Source organism: Bidens hawaiensis, unplaced genomic scaffold (genome assembly GCF_021521415.1).
Source record: "Bidens hawaiensis isolate Kalapana, Puna unplaced genomic scaffold, B.hawaiensis_p1.1 tig00014652_1, whole genome shotgun sequence".
Lineage (NCBI taxonomy): Eukaryota > Viridiplantae > Streptophyta > Magnoliopsida > Asterales > Asteraceae > Bidens > Bidens hawaiensis.
In genome coordinates this window covers 128,835-145,637 of record NW_027492281.1, presented here as the reverse complement: position 1 = coordinate 145,637, position 16,803 = coordinate 128,835, and the positions used below count along the sequence as shown (strand labels likewise).

Here is a 16,803-nt window from a genome sequence, read left to right as displayed (position 1 = left end):
ACATCTAAATAAACATATGTTCCCTCCAACTCCGCCATTGTAAACCGACATCTATCGTCTGAAATCTTAATCATCTAACTTCAATCGCAATATTCAATTATCATAATAGTCGTTGTGGAAGATCTGGCGAGTTCGTCGCCCTCACCTTTTTTGTGTTTTCAACATATTTTAATTTGTTAATTAATGGACTGAAATTGATTGTATTTTTAAAGCATGATGGATGAATGGAATCTCAAAGAGGATTCGAAAGCACTTGATCTGTTGCAGGTAATATTTACATAATTCGGCTTTATTATATCTTAATATTCACTAATCAACTTTGACCATATAATTTGAGGCTTTTTGGTTCCGGTGATAAGTTTTGTCCAACATTTGTAGCTATATAGACCGAGTTTTATTTTATTTTGTTTTATTTTATTATTTTGTCGGAAATCTACAAATGTTGTCTGCAGCCTTTCACAGCCACTACATCTCTAGGTTAGACGCAAAATCTAAATTCTTTTGTAGTTAAATTTTGAAATTTATGTGTTTGTAGTTGAAAGTGAAATCAAATTAGAATCAAGTTCGATTTTATTCGATTCGGTTATAATCCTATTCGCCATTGCTTACAAACCCTATCTCAGGATCTCGCTCCCAAGGTTTAATTATTAGGGCTTTTTGGGCATTTCCTTATTTAGTTGATTGATATATTAGAGCTATCATTACTCACTACTGGATTAATTTAGCATGATTTGTTGTAGTTTTGAATCCACAGAAACTTGGAGTTAACGAGGAGAGCTACATTGTCGATGTCAAGAAACGAGAGGTTACCAAAGGTATGAAGTTCCTAGGGTTCTATACTTTGTTCGTTCTTATCTGTTTGATAAACATTAGGTTATCAGTTTTATGTTCAATTAGGGTAAATTAAGTTTTATCTTCATACTAGTTGCCTGTTTTCATGATAAACTTATTCAATTTCGAATTGTCATAATAACAAGCTTTGTTCCTGTAATCAACAATATATAATTCAAAATTGATTTGTGGTTTAGTAATTGACCCTGCTTTATTCCTCAGTGATCAGTTAAATCCTTAGAAACTTCATATAATTAGTTAATCTCACATAATTTTCTTTTGTTGTATAGATAATATGATTATAAAACAAATATAATTGAGAAGCTAAATGTTGTGTTAACTATTGAAATGCAAAGAGTATCTTTCTTGAACTTTAAGTACTTTCAAGTATCATGTATGTGGCTTGAAAGAGGTACTAGCTGAGACCGAACCTAGAATTTGGACCCAAATGTGGCTTAAAAGACTTCAATGCTTCGAAGTTTTAAGTACTTTAAATTAATTAGATTAATCAAGAATCATTAAACTATTCATATATACAGACATCAAGTTAATTAACAACATTTCTCAGTAACAAAGTTAGGCTGAATCAAAGGACCAAACACAAATTTCTATAAGTAGCACATGATCATGGTAAACTAAGACCATCTAACGGTTGTTATTCGTCTACTTATGATATATTTTACTTTCACAAGAACTAACTGTAACAAACCAGTGTAATTGTTTTTAGCATAAATGCATTAACAATGGTTTTATATTAATCTTCTTTCACATGCAACTATATGTACCAAACTGGTGAAATCCTTTTAGTATAAATGAAAAAAAAAATGGTTCTGTATTAATTTTGATTGTTTTAATAGGATGCTTCTGTAGTGTTAATCACGCATCATCAAAAGTATAGGGGTGGTATTGTAAATAGTTGAAACTATGTTTAGTTATGATTTAATAGATGTTGTAAAGTCTAGGGTCTAGATGTGTCAAATTCGAATATTGTAACTTCCATGTACACATGTCTAGTTATGATTGGTCTATCCATGTACACATCTCAAGTTATGATTGGTCTATGTAATCCAAGTTCAAGTTATTCAATATATATTGTTGTTCATATTATCTACTTGTTCATCTAATATCTTTATCAATTCAATATCAAATATCTAGTTTCGGGCCAACATTGGTATCAGAGAATCAGGTGTTTCACGAATTGATTAATAGATTGAACAATTGAAGATTGGAGGTGGATATTTCCAAGGTTAAAAGAAATTTCCGGCCAGAATACGCATCAGCAGCGTTTTTCCGGCGATAACAACAGATTCCGGCAACCAATTTCGGCAGTTTGGTTTTTCGGTGGGATTTTTTCGGGCAAAGAAAGTGAAACCAACGGCGGTAGTTCGGTGTTTTTCTGGCCGTTGAGTTTCGGGGCAGTAAATTGAAAGTGGTGATTCTTGTTTTGTGTGTTTCTATCAAGTCGGAATTCCAAAACAAGGGAAAGTTTGTTTGAAAACAACGGTTCCGAAGTTTTGGTCAGGGGATTAAAGATCAATGCAGAAGGCGAGATTGATTGTCAACGCAGGAAGCGGGATTGACTATCAAAGCAGCGAGATTGATCGAGATCAACGCAGAGAAGGCGGGATTGATTTTCAACGCTGGAAAGCGAGATTGATTGTCAATGCAGAAGGCGAGATTGACTTTCAACGCGAGGCGAGATTGACTTTCAACGCAAGGCGGGATTGATCAGAACTAGTGGATCAAAGAACCAGGTTTTGTTTTCGGAAGAATTGTACAAGTATAATGAGGAGGATTACTTTTAGTTTAGGTTGAGATAAATAAAAGTTGATCAGATTATTACTTGAGGGAAGAAAAGTTTGCCAGAATAGGGAAAAATAAGACACGGAAGATGGTTCAGTCAAAAGATAAGGAAGTTGCAACAACAAAGGATGGAGGGACATCAATGACTTTCCAGTGCCCGATCCTTAACGAAACAAACTATATCATATGGGAAGCAATTGAACCAAAAGCAGGGACTGAGGTCGATTAGAAATAGAATAACACAACAATTGCATTACTATACCAAGCAATTCCTGAAAATTTGGTATTGCAAATTGCTAATCTTGCTTCAGCGGAAGAAATTTGGGAAGCATTGAAGGTTCGACATGTTAACGTCAACAGGGTTAAGGAGGCGCGTATTGAGACACTCGAGTCAGAGTTTGAATCTCTGAAGATGAATATTGGTGATTCACTCGATGTCTATGCTGGAAGAATAAGTCAAATTGCAACACAAGCAAGCAGTCTTGGGCATACGATGAATGAGAAAAGATTGGTTCGGAAACTTTTGGGTTCTGTACGAGAAACGTTTGTTCAAATTGTTGCATCAATTGAACAGTTTGTTGATCTTAACACTATGCCATTTTAAGAAGCGGTTGGGAGATTAAAGGCTTTCGAGGAGCGCACGAAGAAGAAAATTGTGGAGGAAGATATGTCTGGGAAGTTACTATTCAGTGGAGCAAACGGAAAATGGAAAGGTAAACAGCAGAAGTGTGAGCATTGCAGTTGTAGAAACTCAACTCAGGAGGACTTTGGACATAGACGTGGGAAAGGTCGGATGTCAGGGAAAGGTCGAGGTGATAGTGGAGTGCAACAGGACAAGAGCCACATAAGGTGTTACAGGTGTAATGAACTTGGACATTATAGGAGTGAATGTCCAAACTTGGAAGGAAGAGAGGAAGCAAACTTGGTCCAGGATGAAGACGAGGAACCAACGTTGCTGTAAGCAGGTCTTGAAGATGATGATCGTGATTAAGGGGGTGAATGTAGTGTTAATCACGCATCATCAAAATTATAGGGGTAGTATTGTAAATAGTTGAAACTATGTTTAGTTATGATTTAATAGATGTTGTAAAGTCTATGGTCTAGATGTGTCAAATTGGAAGATTGTAACTTCCATGTACACATGTCAAGTTATGTTTGGTCTATCCATGTACACATGTCAAGTTATGATTGGTGTATGTAATCTATAAATAGGGCCAACAATTGTACGTTTAAATCATTCAATCCAAGTTCAAGTTATTCAATAAATATTATTTTTCATATTATCTTCTTGTTCATCTATTATCTTTATCAATTCAATATCAAAGATCTACTTTCGGGCCAACAGCTTCTCTGCCAATATGCATTTTCAATAGTAACAAACTGGTATAATCTTTTAAGTATGGTGCAAGGATCATTGTGCAGGGCAATCGGGGGTACTAATATAAATAACCAGTCAAGGTTGAGTTTTTTTTCATCATTTCCAATGTATATTCCGTAAATAAGTTCTTATATATTTAATTAATGTCTTAAAATTTTTATGTAGTCATTCACATGCTACAGTTACCATCACGGTTTAACAAATACGCAAAAAAATTCAGGTGGTAATAAAATGAACAAGTGTATGAGTGACAAGTATCTTTGTGCAAAGTTGCATTTTGTGGACCGTGTGGGATCAGAAAGAGATTAAAGGACTGGTTCGTATGGCGTGCAGTTCAAAGAGGTGGTTCATTTTAACAAAGGCCTTCTTGCACTTAGAAACGTCATTAGTGCCGTTGGTGAAGAATACAAAACTAGAAGCAGGCGCTATCGTTCATTGCGATAGTAAATTCATTTACCTCTTACATGTTAGAGTTGTAATGTAAATATGAATTTTTCATATGATTCAAATATTTAGTGTCATTTATGCATAATATACATTTTGCTAAAATGGTAGGATTTGCTTGACAAAAACAACAGAACTGTTATGATTGGTAAGTACACTTTGGTATCAAAGTATTAAATTTGACACATCATTATTAAGTTTATAGTTATGTTATGCTTTCACGCCGTCTGTTAGTCATTCTGATATAAACGCTAAGGGGAAACTTTGAACACATGAAAGTATGGGAATCATGCACGGAACATTCAAAATAAGCACGTGGTGAATAGAGATCCAATGTCAAGTGAAATGTTAAGATTGAAACAAGAATTAGAGTGTTTGCAAGCGGAGCTTTGTGCTCAGTGGTGGTGGTTTCTTGGTCGAGTTATAGGTTAACATGTGTATTGATATATAAGTATAGACTGTATAGTTATATATTATTAAAAAATTTAGTGTTTTCACCTTTTCATTCAGGTATGGGAATGGATATCTTGGCTTCAAGCTACTAATCAGCGGGTTGATCAGTTTTGTAATCAAAATCTAGCTGTTAAAGCATTCCCAATGGGTTCTCTATCTCCATCTTTAAATTTAACTAAAAAACATAATTTCTTTAATTTATATATCATTTTTTAATAATCTTCCCCAACCCATTCCTCAATTTGTAATTTTTATTGTAAATTACGTAAATTTAAGGTATTAATATGTATAAACAATAATAAATAAAAACTTTCAGGTCAAAAGGGTCAGTCCGGGTCAACCATGTAAATACGAGTTGTGTTCGGGCTTACGTGTCTGCCATGGTTTTCGGAGCATGTTCGAGTTCACGTCAAACTTTCGGGTTGGACCCGCGAACACAACCTGTTTCAACACTCTTATACCGAGACACAACATGACTAAAATACTCAAACATGATGGTAGCAAAATTAGTCGAAATGACAGATCTGTTAGTTTTATAACATATATGACTTTGTGAAGTCAAGATTTTATTACCGCCGCAGCATTGCGCTGGCACTCTACTAGTATACATAAACAGGAATTATACGAATCCAGACACTAGCTCTGATATGGATGAGTCAAGATGCTAGAACAAATGGGTCAAGGCAATTAATGAGGAAGAAGTGTAGTGTGAAAATGAAGAGATAAGGTTTAGAAAATAAAGGCATTAATTATGTTTATTTAAGCTCTTTATTTTAGCTTTAGAGATATCATTTAATGTTTATGTTTATCAAAATCAGGGGTTTTATATCTTTTTAATCAGAGACCTCATACTTTTCGAATTAGATTAGTCTATCAATATCATCTTTTATTTTCTGGGTTCTATCGTTTGGTTCTATTTTCGGGTTTTAGAGGAATGGTGGTGCAAACAAGGGGTAGCGATGGTAGAAGTAATGCGTCCAATCAAATCACTGCTCAGTTGGCATCCATTACTGCACAGCTCAACACCATGGTCTCGCGATTGAGAGGTGATATTGCAGAAAAAAAATCCATGATGTTTCGAACACCACTCAAGTGCAACAATCAAAATCTATTTAAAGAATAAATCTAAGAAGATAACCCTAGTGAAGACAAAGATAGGCTAAAACCTATTTGGGTTGTACACATGGAAATCGAAGATGGTGTACATGTGAGGATGGAAACTATACCTCGTGCTCACATAAATTAAGGGGACGATAAAAATGATAAATGGCTAGGTATGATGGGTTGAATGATCTAAGCATGTTGAAAAGCAGAAATAGGGAAACCCTCTCGATGATTTGGAAAAATCCCAAGATCATGTGGTAAATGATGTTGGAGATTTGGAATAAACCCAAAATTGCATAAAAACCAGGCTATGTAAAGCATCTTGAACTAAATTTTGATGTTCAAGCCAATAGGGCAATCTAAAGCATCATAAACTAAATGTTGATGTTCAAGCCAATTGCAGGTCCTGAAAACTCTCCTGCTTATTATTAAAGATGGTAAAATTCATCTTCATCTACATTTGGTTCAAGATAATCGCGGGGTCCTAGAAACGGGTTAACCTATAACTGAATGGTTTATTGCTTGGCGCAACACTTCTCTTCCTGACTTGAGGAAAAATCGTTGGTCCCGATGAGATGTACTGATACGAATCCAGGCCAACTCTAATAATGGTTGGTCAAGAGGCTAGATCAAACGGGTCAAGCCAGTAAATGAGGAAGAATGGTGGTAGGAAAATGAAGAGATAAAATTTATGAAACAAATGCAGCTAATCGTGTTTATTTAAGCTCTTTCTTTTAAGTTTAGAGATATCAATGTTTATGTTTAACAGAATCAGGGTTTTATACCTTTTTAATCGGAGATCTAATCCTTCTCGAATTGGATTAATCTATCAACCTTGATGACGGGGGTAGCCCAAAGTCTGGTAAAATGGCTTTCACATAGTAACGCTAAAAAGGTTAGAAGGTTAAAAGGTTCGTTTCCCGCCCAATTTAGGGAAACAAGTACGTGAACAGTAACCACATGCAATAGTACTACGTCAAATCACTGTTCCCTTTGAAGAAGGGACATGCTCAGAAAAAGTAATATTATTATAATCGTTAACCAACGGTCAAAAGCTTCCCGCCCACAAAATGGTCAACCCTCTAGAAAATTGGAGGTTCATTTGTTTATCCATCGGACAAAAGGCTTACATATCTCTCTATATAAAGAATGTAAAATCAGCCGTTAAAGAACACACCAGATCTGAGAGTTAACATATACTCTCTGATCTTCTCTTCTTCTTTGAGAAACTAGCGCTTTGCTTGTTTCTTTCTTACTTCAAGAACATCATAGCTTCACCAAGAACTTCATCCAAAAACCGGTTCCAAACATCTTGATCTTAGGTCTTCGGTGAACTATAACAAACAACAACAAACTAGTGAACCTCTCTCTACGTTTTGCAAACGTAGAGGGACACCATGACCTGCGTTAGGTTAACCGGAACCCTTGAAGCCTGTTAGCCTAACCAGTCTATTCACTATCATTGGTCTTATAATTGTTGTAACAACAAGTTGGCGCCCACCGTGGGGCTACGCCGCTTACTTATCTTAAAGACCAGTAGTGTAGCTCCATTTTCATCAAAATCATCATGTCGAAAAGTGAATCTCCCGAAGAAGTTGACCAAGTGTCAAGAACGGCGACACCAAATGGCGACCAATAAACTCCGGCCACCACCACGCCTTTTTCCACTCCGGGAAGTACTCCGACGGGACCTTCGTTCCTCGAGTTCTCACCTTTCCGAACTCCAACTCCTTCACGATCCGGAGTTCGTTCTCCTCACGTTGTAATCTCGAACATCCCGGAGCGTGTCGACTTGACACCGGAAGGGGTAGCATGACATTTTTTGCAAGAAAGAGAAAAAGGGATAAGAATAAGGCTGGATTATAATGATCCGGAACCCTCACTGTCACTCAGACCTCCACCTTCTCTTTTTACCAGCTCACAACCAACTGCTTCTCATTTGGAAGCCGGTTGAAGTGTAACCTGCCAACCTTTTAACCCATCTCCTTATACCTACGGGAGGCCAAGCCCATCGGCCTTCCCTTTGTTCACTTCACAACCCCTCGGGCATGAAACCACTCTTGAACAAATATGGCAGTCACCAACTTCAAGTGTTCCTCCTCCTACACCCACTACATGGGAGCAGGCCATGTCGGTCTTGCCCTTGGCTCGGAGTGCAGCAATGAGCACCCCCATGGGAACAAACCAAATAGCAGCAACTACTAAAAGCCTTCAAGGCTTTAACCTCATACCTCAGATGATGGCTCAAATGATGGCACACTTACCTTGGACCCAGCTCATCAACCAAGCACTGAGTACTCACCAAGGAGCAACAAGTCATAATCTTGCTACAAGGGTAGAAGATGACCTTGCAAAGCCTTATAAGCCCGGTAACCTATCTTGTTTCTCTCAACGAATCGCCAATTATGACTCTCAAACGAAAATCAAAATGCCACCCCATATAAAAACATATGATGGGACCAAGGATCCCGAAGATAACCTCCAGGTCTTTACCGGTGCTGCCCGAATCGAAAAGTGTTCCCACGCTGAATGTTGTTTAATGTTCATGCAAACACTTGTCGGATCAGCCAGTGTATATGGTTCAACGACCTTCCTGCCCAAAGCGTTCGAAGCTTTGATGATCTGAGCAAAGGTTTCTTGGCCAACTTTTCACAACAAAGGAGGTATGTCAAGGATGCCATGGTAATTTTTCAGATAAAACAAAAAGATGACGAAAGCCTTCGAGACTACATCGAAAGATATAAGAAGGAAGGGTTAACATATGTGGGGGCCGATGAAAAAATGAGGGTGGCAGGCTTCATGAACGCCATCACCTCCAAATAACTCACAAGGGACTTTAACAATTGCCTACCTAAAACCCTTGAAGAAGCTCTTGAACAAGCTGAGGCTCATATCCGAGGAGAAGAGGCGAGGCAACAGCCCCAGGCGAAAGAAATGGAACTTCAGTCCCTATGATAGACACCCAAGGAGCTCCGATCAACGAAGGCCTGAAGGTCGGAACCTTCCAAGCAGGGAAAAGAGTGTGAACTTCACAGCTCTAACCAAAACCCCTCAGGAAATCCTTGCCACTGAATAAGTGAAGCACAACTTCCCACCTCCTCGACCCTTGCCCAAAAGCAAGAAAAATGAAAACTCCATCTAGTTCTGTGAGTTTCACGAAGAAAAAGGTCACCACACAAACGATTGCTTTCAACTCAAGAGAAAAATTGAGGAAGCTGTTAAGTCTGGAGAATTGGCCCATTTGGTAAAGGGGGTCAAGGACAAGATGGCCGAAAGAAAAGGAAAAGAAGTGAATATGGTGAATATAGACCAAAGTGTTCCCCACAAACGACAACGCTTGGAGGCTTGGGAGATTCAATGCGTCTGCTTCCAACCACCTCAATGTGACTTACTCTCAAACCCTTTGGTGGTAGAAGCGAACGTGGGAACACTCAAAACAAGCAAAGCCTACATTGACACAGGGGCGGCCACAGAGATCATGTATGAAAGGTTCTTCAATCGACTAAGTAAGGAAGAACGTTCAAGGCTTTAACCTCCGGGTCATCTATAAAAGGTATCGCCGATATACCCTTGAAGCCTTTGGGCCAACTAACCCTTGATGTCTGTTTTAGTGAACGCAAGATGAAGAACACCAAACCACTCACTTTTGTGGTTTTCAACATACCTTCCAACTATGATGTAATCATGGGAAGGCCAAGACAATGTGCGTTCAACATGGCTATCTCGGTTGGTCAAGGTGCCGTAAAGTTTCCCACCGATATGGGAATTGCAACCCTTCAACCCACCCAAGAGTTTTACACGGTTGAAGGGGAAAGCTCACGAAATGAAGATGACGAACAAGGTTTGATCATAACCCCAAGTATCCCGAACAAAAGGTACGGGTAAACACAAGCCTTTCCAAAGAAACTCTCTCACACCTTGAGAAGCTGTTGATACACTATAACGATGTCTTTTCTTGGTGCCCGGAAGACATGGCGGGCATCCCCCGAAGCATTGCAGAACATGAGCTAAAAATACCACCCGATGTTAACTCTGTTGTCCAAAAGAAACGGAGTCTGGCTCTTGAACGAAGCTTGGCAGCATGTCAAGAGGTTGAAAAGCTTGTCCTAGCTGGGATCCTACGTGAGGTCAAATATCAGTCTTGGGTTGCCAATCCAGTCATGGTTCAGAAACCCGACAAGTCTTGGAGGATGTGCATCGACTTAAAATACTTGAACAAAGCATGCCCGAAAGACTGTTATCCTTTACCCGAGATGGACCTCAAGGTTGACTCTTTAACCAGCCATCCCTTTAAGTGTTTTCTCGATGCTTACAAGGGTTATCATCAAATTCTCATGAAAGTGGAAGATGAAGAAAAAACTGAATTCCACACGGACAAGGGTATTTTTTGTTATCAAAAGATGCCTTTTGGCGTACGAAATGCCGGAGCAACCTACCAACGTTTAAATTACAAAGCATTTGCCAGCCAAATTAACAAAAACCTGGAAGCTTATGTCGATGACCTGGTAATCAAAAGAAAGACTGAGCATCAAATGCTCGATGACATACAAGAAACCTTCCAAAACCTGAGGAAGATCAACATGAAACTCAACCCCGGAAAATGTTCATTTAGGTTCGAAGAAGGCAAGTTTTTGGGACACATTGTGAGGAAACAAAGCATAAAAGCCAATCCCAACTAAGTCAGGGCTTTTCTTGAAACTAAATCTCCACAAAGCAAAAAAGAAGTGGAAAGTCTGAACGGAAGGCTTGCAACCTTGAAGCGTTTTACCTCCAAGCTCGCTAAAAGATCCCTACCCTTCTTCAAGACACAAAAGGGTTGCACCAATAAAAAAGACTTCAAGTGGACGGAAGAAGCAGAAGAAGCCTTCAACCAAATGAAGCAACACTTGGCTTCACTTCCAGCTATTGCAGCTCCCGAAACGGGAGAACTAATCTCTGTCTATCTCTCAATCGCTTAAGAAGCATTAAGCGCGATCCTAACCATCAAACGAAACAAAGTTCAGGTACCTGTTTATTTCTTTAGTAAAACGTTAAAACTGGCAGAGATCAAATATACTCCTTTGGAAAAACTTGCTCTGGCCTTAATTCAAACTACCAGAAGGCTTCGAAGGTACTTTCAAGCACACCCTATACAAGTGGTCACTGACCAACACATCAAAAGTGTGCTTGACAAACCAGAAAATTCAGGCCGATTAGCCAAATGGGCTGTGGAGCTAGGTGAGCATAACATCACCTATGTCCCAAGAAAAGCTGTCAAAGCCCATGTCTTGGCAGATTTCATTGTAGAAATCCCAAAGCAAGTCATTCCTGAAATACATACAACTGCCACTGAACCTTCTGACCCTGAAGCCTGGAAGCCTTTTACCGATGGAGCTTCCAGCATTGAAGGGTCAGGAGTTGGGCTCATTTTAATCAACCCCGAAGGGTTAGAATTCACATATGCTCTCCGACTTGAATTTCAGACCACCAACAACGAAGCTGAATATGAAGCATTGATAGCTTGTCTGAAAATGGCCAAAGAGATGAAGATCCAAAAGCTACAAGTCTTCACAGACTCGTTGCTTGTTTCAAGTCAAGTCAATGACAGCTATGTAGCAAAAGAGCCTAACATGAAGAAGTATCGTGATAAGGCAAAAGAGTTGATGAACACTTTTCAAGAATGCACCATTAAACAAGTCCCAAGATCACAAAACAATAGAGCCGATGCCCTGAGCAAACTAGCATCCCTCACATTTGCTCACCTCACCAAGAAAGTTGTGGTTGAAGTGTTGAAAACCCCTTCAATCCAAGAATTGGAGGTTCAAGATGTAATCACTGAAGATGGTCCCAATTGGATGACTCCCATAGAAAAGTTCCTCAAAGATGGTGAGTTACCTCTGGACCAGACAGAGGCTGAAAGGGTTCGAATCAAGTCCCGACAATATGTGTTGCAAGGAGAAACCCTTTATAAAAAAGCTTACCTTGCACCACTACTAAGATGTGTGGGCCCTGAACAAAGTCAATATCTGATCAAAGAGGTTCACGAGGGGATATGTGGAGCTCCTTTTGGGCCATGAATGGTGGTTGCAAAGTTGATGAACCTTGGATACTTCTGGCCCACGATGCACCGAGATGCAACAAAACAACTCAAGAAATGTGAAGCTTGTCAAATTCATGCACCGGTTCCCAAAAGCCCTAAGCACGATCTAGTCCCCATCTCCTCGGCTTGGCCATTCTACAAGTGGGGAATGGATATCGTTGGTCCATTCCCACCAGCCAAGGGTGGGGTAAAAGTTTTGTTAGTAGTCGTTGACTACTTCACCAAGTGGCCTGAGGTCAAACCACTTGCAAAAATAACAGGAAAACAAGTCATCGACTTTGTATGGGAAAGCATCATTTGCCGCTATGAGCTGCCAGGAGTGTTGATCACGGATAATGGGAAGCAATTTGCTGAGAAGCCTTTTAGCACATGGTGCAAGGAATTCAGAATCACCCACGTGTTCAGCTCAGTTGCATACCCACAATCCAATGGGCAAGTTGAAAGAACAAACAGAACCATTGTGGAAGGAATCAAATAAAGGCTGGGGAGACATAACAACAATTGGCTTGAAGAACTTCCAAATGTTCTATGGGCAATAAGAACAACCGAAAAAACAAGCCACAAACGAACACCTTGCAGCTTAGTGTTCGGATCGGAAGCCGTAATCCCAGCAGAAGTCAGAGTTGTGACTCAAAGAACACTCAACATGGATCTCGAATCAAACAACAATGAGACCATGTTGAATTTGCAACTCCTTGAAAAAATTCGAGACCAAGCCGCAGTACAAGAGGCTAAGTACAAGCAAAAAATGGAAGCTTATTACAATGCAAGAGTGAAACATGAATGTTTCAGGCCAGGAGATCTTGTACTCCGAAACAACGAGGCCAGCAAGAAAGAAAACCAAGGAAAACTCGACCCAAAGTGGGAAGGACCATACACAATCCTTGAAGCTCACAAGGGTGGATCCTACAAACTGGCCGACGCAGAAGGCAAAAAGCTTCCAAGACACTGGAACGGAAAAACCCTTAAAGGGTTCCATGTCTAGTAAAGATCATAAAATGTATTTCAAGAGATGTATAGCTCTCCTTTTTGTAAACAACAACCTCTTGAATGAATGATGAAGTCTTTATCATAACTTGTATTTACTATCCTATAATCAGGTTGAGAACCTAGCAAGAAACTCCATGGAAAGGGCCATGTAAGGGGATGAGCTCCCAGGCCACATCGCTCAATAGGTTCAAGGGTTAAATGAACCTATATAAGGGGTGAGTTCCTATATCAATCCAACTCCATGAGACTTAGAAAATTTTTCAAACAAAACTTGTCTCATAGACGGGTCTGAACAGCCTACACCAATTCATTCCTTAAGCTTTGAAAAAGTTTACGAAATAAATATACATTAAGTAATGATACAAAGGATAGCCAACATTTGCTTTTTACCTAATGAAGCCTTGAAGCTAAAGTGACTGCAGCACTAAAACTTCTTAAGGAAAGTTAGCTAAAAAAACACATCAAACAAGCAAGACAAGCAACAAAAATATAAAACATCAAAAGCTACAATTCATAAAAGAGCCTCTAAAGGCCATAACTAGCATCATCCATAATAAGCCATCTACGCTAAACAAGGAAATCACAAGGATTCCCATATAAGTGTTCAAACGGCCAACAAAGGCCAACAACAACCATAAAACATATACCTTAAGGATTTCATGTCAAGCCTAAATTGTTCAAAGTACATAACATTGTTTAAGAGTGCAAAGAAAGCTACGAATAAAGTGTTCAAAGATCAGAGACAGGCTTTGAAGTACTAGCCTCACCACTCTTGCCTTTCTTGGACTTCCTCGCCTTCAAATCACAAACGACAGCTGAACCTTAGAGGCTAGCCGCATGAGACCCCGTCACTATCTCCGGATAAGGTCTCTTCGTTGTCACCAGAACGGGAACGCTTCTTGGACAAAGACTCAAGCACCTCAGAGCAAACCTTCTCACCAAGCCCAGCTGGTTTAAACCCTGTAAAACGGAAAGAGGTTTACCGAAGCAAGATGAAACTTCACCCACGTAGGGGTAAGTAAGCCTTTCCATCGCTTGAACGACATCTGAAAAGAGCTTGGAAGCTTCATGATTGAACATAGACGATTGCTCCAAGGGTTGACCAGCTTCGTGATGTTTGAAACCAAAAACAAAGCCCAAGTGTTTCCCATAGTTCAGCAGCTTCGTGTAAACACCACCCAACACTGAGTTAAATTAGGAAGAATGAAGCAGGTAAGTCACATCCTGATGAAACCCATGCTCAATCAGCCACCGGTTGTCGTTAGTAGCTTGGGTGACTGAAGCCTTCAAGCCTTCTTTCTCCATATCAAAGGCTTTCTTCTGAACCTCAAAGGCTTCCCTATCAGCTTCCAGCTTAACCCTGTCAGCTTCCATCTTTTTCTTCAACCTGGCAACCTCAATCTCATGGCTACGAGAAAGCTCATCAATCTTCTTCACATAATCCTCCTCCTTCTTTGAAAAACTGTCAACATCTTTTTTCATCGCCACCATAGAAGCCTTCATCTTCTCTTTCTTCTTAGAAAACTCCTCATACTCTTGCATCCCCTTCTGAAAGCGAGTAACGCCCTCAGCTAAAAGGGCAGAAAGGTTGCAAGAGCTGAGAATTAACCCTGAAAGCATGGCATCACCCTCCATCTCAGAAATGGTATTACGAACTCCAGGTGGAGCAAAGTTAGCCAACACATCAGCGCAAACCTCTGGATCCTTAAAGCTATCACCAACCTTAACATTCCACCCAGGGACATAAACCTCATCTACACTCAACCCTTGAACAGTGGACGCTGCAACCTTTTTACCAACCGATTTCCTCTTCTTGGAAACAACCAAACCCTGTTCCTTCTCCACCTCTACACTTGGACCCTGATCCTCAGCAACTTGAACATCATCGCTGACATCCACTGGTTCATGTGAAGATGATGGACCAGAAGACTTCAACAAACGACGATTAGAGCGTCGGGTAGAAACTTTAGGAGCAATAGACTTAGTGAAGCCTTTAACGTTCGGAACTCCCACATACCCTGAACCTTTGAACCTACTCTCCTTTCCTCGAACCACAGCGTTTTCCCCAGCAGTAGCCACAGCATCCCCGAATCCAACATCGAAGGTATCATCACTCTTCATAAAATCCAAAGCCGACATGGCTACAAAAAACAAAAGAAGATTGTCAATAACCATATCATGGAAACAAAAACAAATGCAAGATAAGCAAATGCATACCTTTATCATCTCTCACAAGCACGGGATCCCGATTAGGCTTATCCCACAACTTGCTAATTCCTAATAAAACGAGAAGATGTTCGGGAAGAGGACGAAGACATGACGGACACTTCCTAATTGATTTCAAAAACATATAATTCAACTCCGATTCAGCCGGCTCCGACTCATTCAAGACGACCTCGGGTTGTCTCCAAACAGGTTTGAAAGGAAGAATGGAATCAGAAACAAAGAAAAAGCGATCCTTCCAAGAACCAATGGTCGTAACCGTCGAAGATATCAGGCAAGTATCAACCTGAGTATGCTCAAAGGTATACCAATCGCCGTTCTTTGCTAGACGGAAGAAATGGCGGAAACCCAATAACGACGGGTCATTCCCTAAAGCCCTACATAAAACCTCAAAATGTAAAACCCTAGTAAGACCTAAGGGGTGAATCTGACCAAAAGACACACGATACTCTAACACGTCCAAAACAAAACTGAAAACGGATGGCGAAAGTTCGAAAACTCAAAATGGCGACAATAAAGGGATATCGAACCCGCCGGACAACGGTCGATCGAAGCGTCGGCCGGTGGAGCAACCGATTTAAACTCTAAACCTATACCCCAATAGAGGAAGAACGATTCAACCTCCTCTTGGGTTAATCGGGAATAACTCACCAATATATCCTTACGAGCACCCATAATTTCGAAATAAAAGGGAAGGATTTAGACTAACCTGGTGAAAGATTGAAAGGAACTTGATGAGTGTTTGAAGAATATTGTGGAACTTTAAAAGAAAAAATGAAGAAAATGAACAGTTATTACTATTAATAAAAGCAGTTATTGGAAAGCGCAACCTGCAGTTACCATCACATCATCTGTCTTGTCAGAAATTCAAAAAATAACCAAAACCATTCAAAGCCTCGAAGCCTTTAAGCAATAACAAAATGTGTGCAAAAGTCAGAAGCCTTTGAGCCTACTTCTCAAAAACCTCTGACTTGGGTAGCCCAAAGTTTGGTAAAATGGCTTACACATATTAACGCTAAAAAGGTTAGAAGGTTAAAAGGTTCGTTTCCCGCCCAATTTAGGGAAACAAGTACGTGAACAGTAACCAGATGCAATAGTACTACGTCAAATCACTGTTCCCTCTGAAGAAGGGACATACTCAGAAAAAGTAATATTATTATAATCGTTAACCAACGGTCAAAAGCTTCCCGCCCACAAAATGGTCAACCCTCTAGAAAATTGGAGGTTCATTAGTTTATCCATCGGACAAAAGGCTTACATCTCTCTCTATATAAAGAATGTAAACTCAGCCGTTAAAGAACACACCAGATCTGAGAGTTAACATATACTCTCTGATCTTCTCTTCTTCTTTGAGAAACTAGCACTTTGCTTGTTTCTTTCTTACTTCAAGAACATCATAGCTTCACCAAGAACTTCATCCAAAACCCGGTTCCAAACATCTCGGACTTGGGTCTTCGGTGAACTATAACAAACAACAACAAACTAGTGAACCTCTCTC

General features: G+C 39.8%; 1 protein-coding gene across 1 annotated transcript; it reads left to right on the top strand.

Annotated features, from left to right (window-relative positions):
• The first annotated feature begins 216 nt into the window (after positions 1 to 216).
• Positions 217 to 3,595, top strand: LOC143547169 (uncharacterized). Its single transcript, XM_077038657.1, has 4 exons — positions 217 to 267; positions 755 to 815; positions 2,946 to 3,166; positions 3,260 to 3,595. The coding sequence occupies exons 1-4, from the start codon at positions 217 to 219 to the stop codon at positions 3,593 to 3,595; spliced, it is 669 nt and encodes a 222-aa protein (XP_076894772.1).
• The last annotated feature ends 13,208 nt before the right edge of the window (positions 3,596 to 16,803 follow it).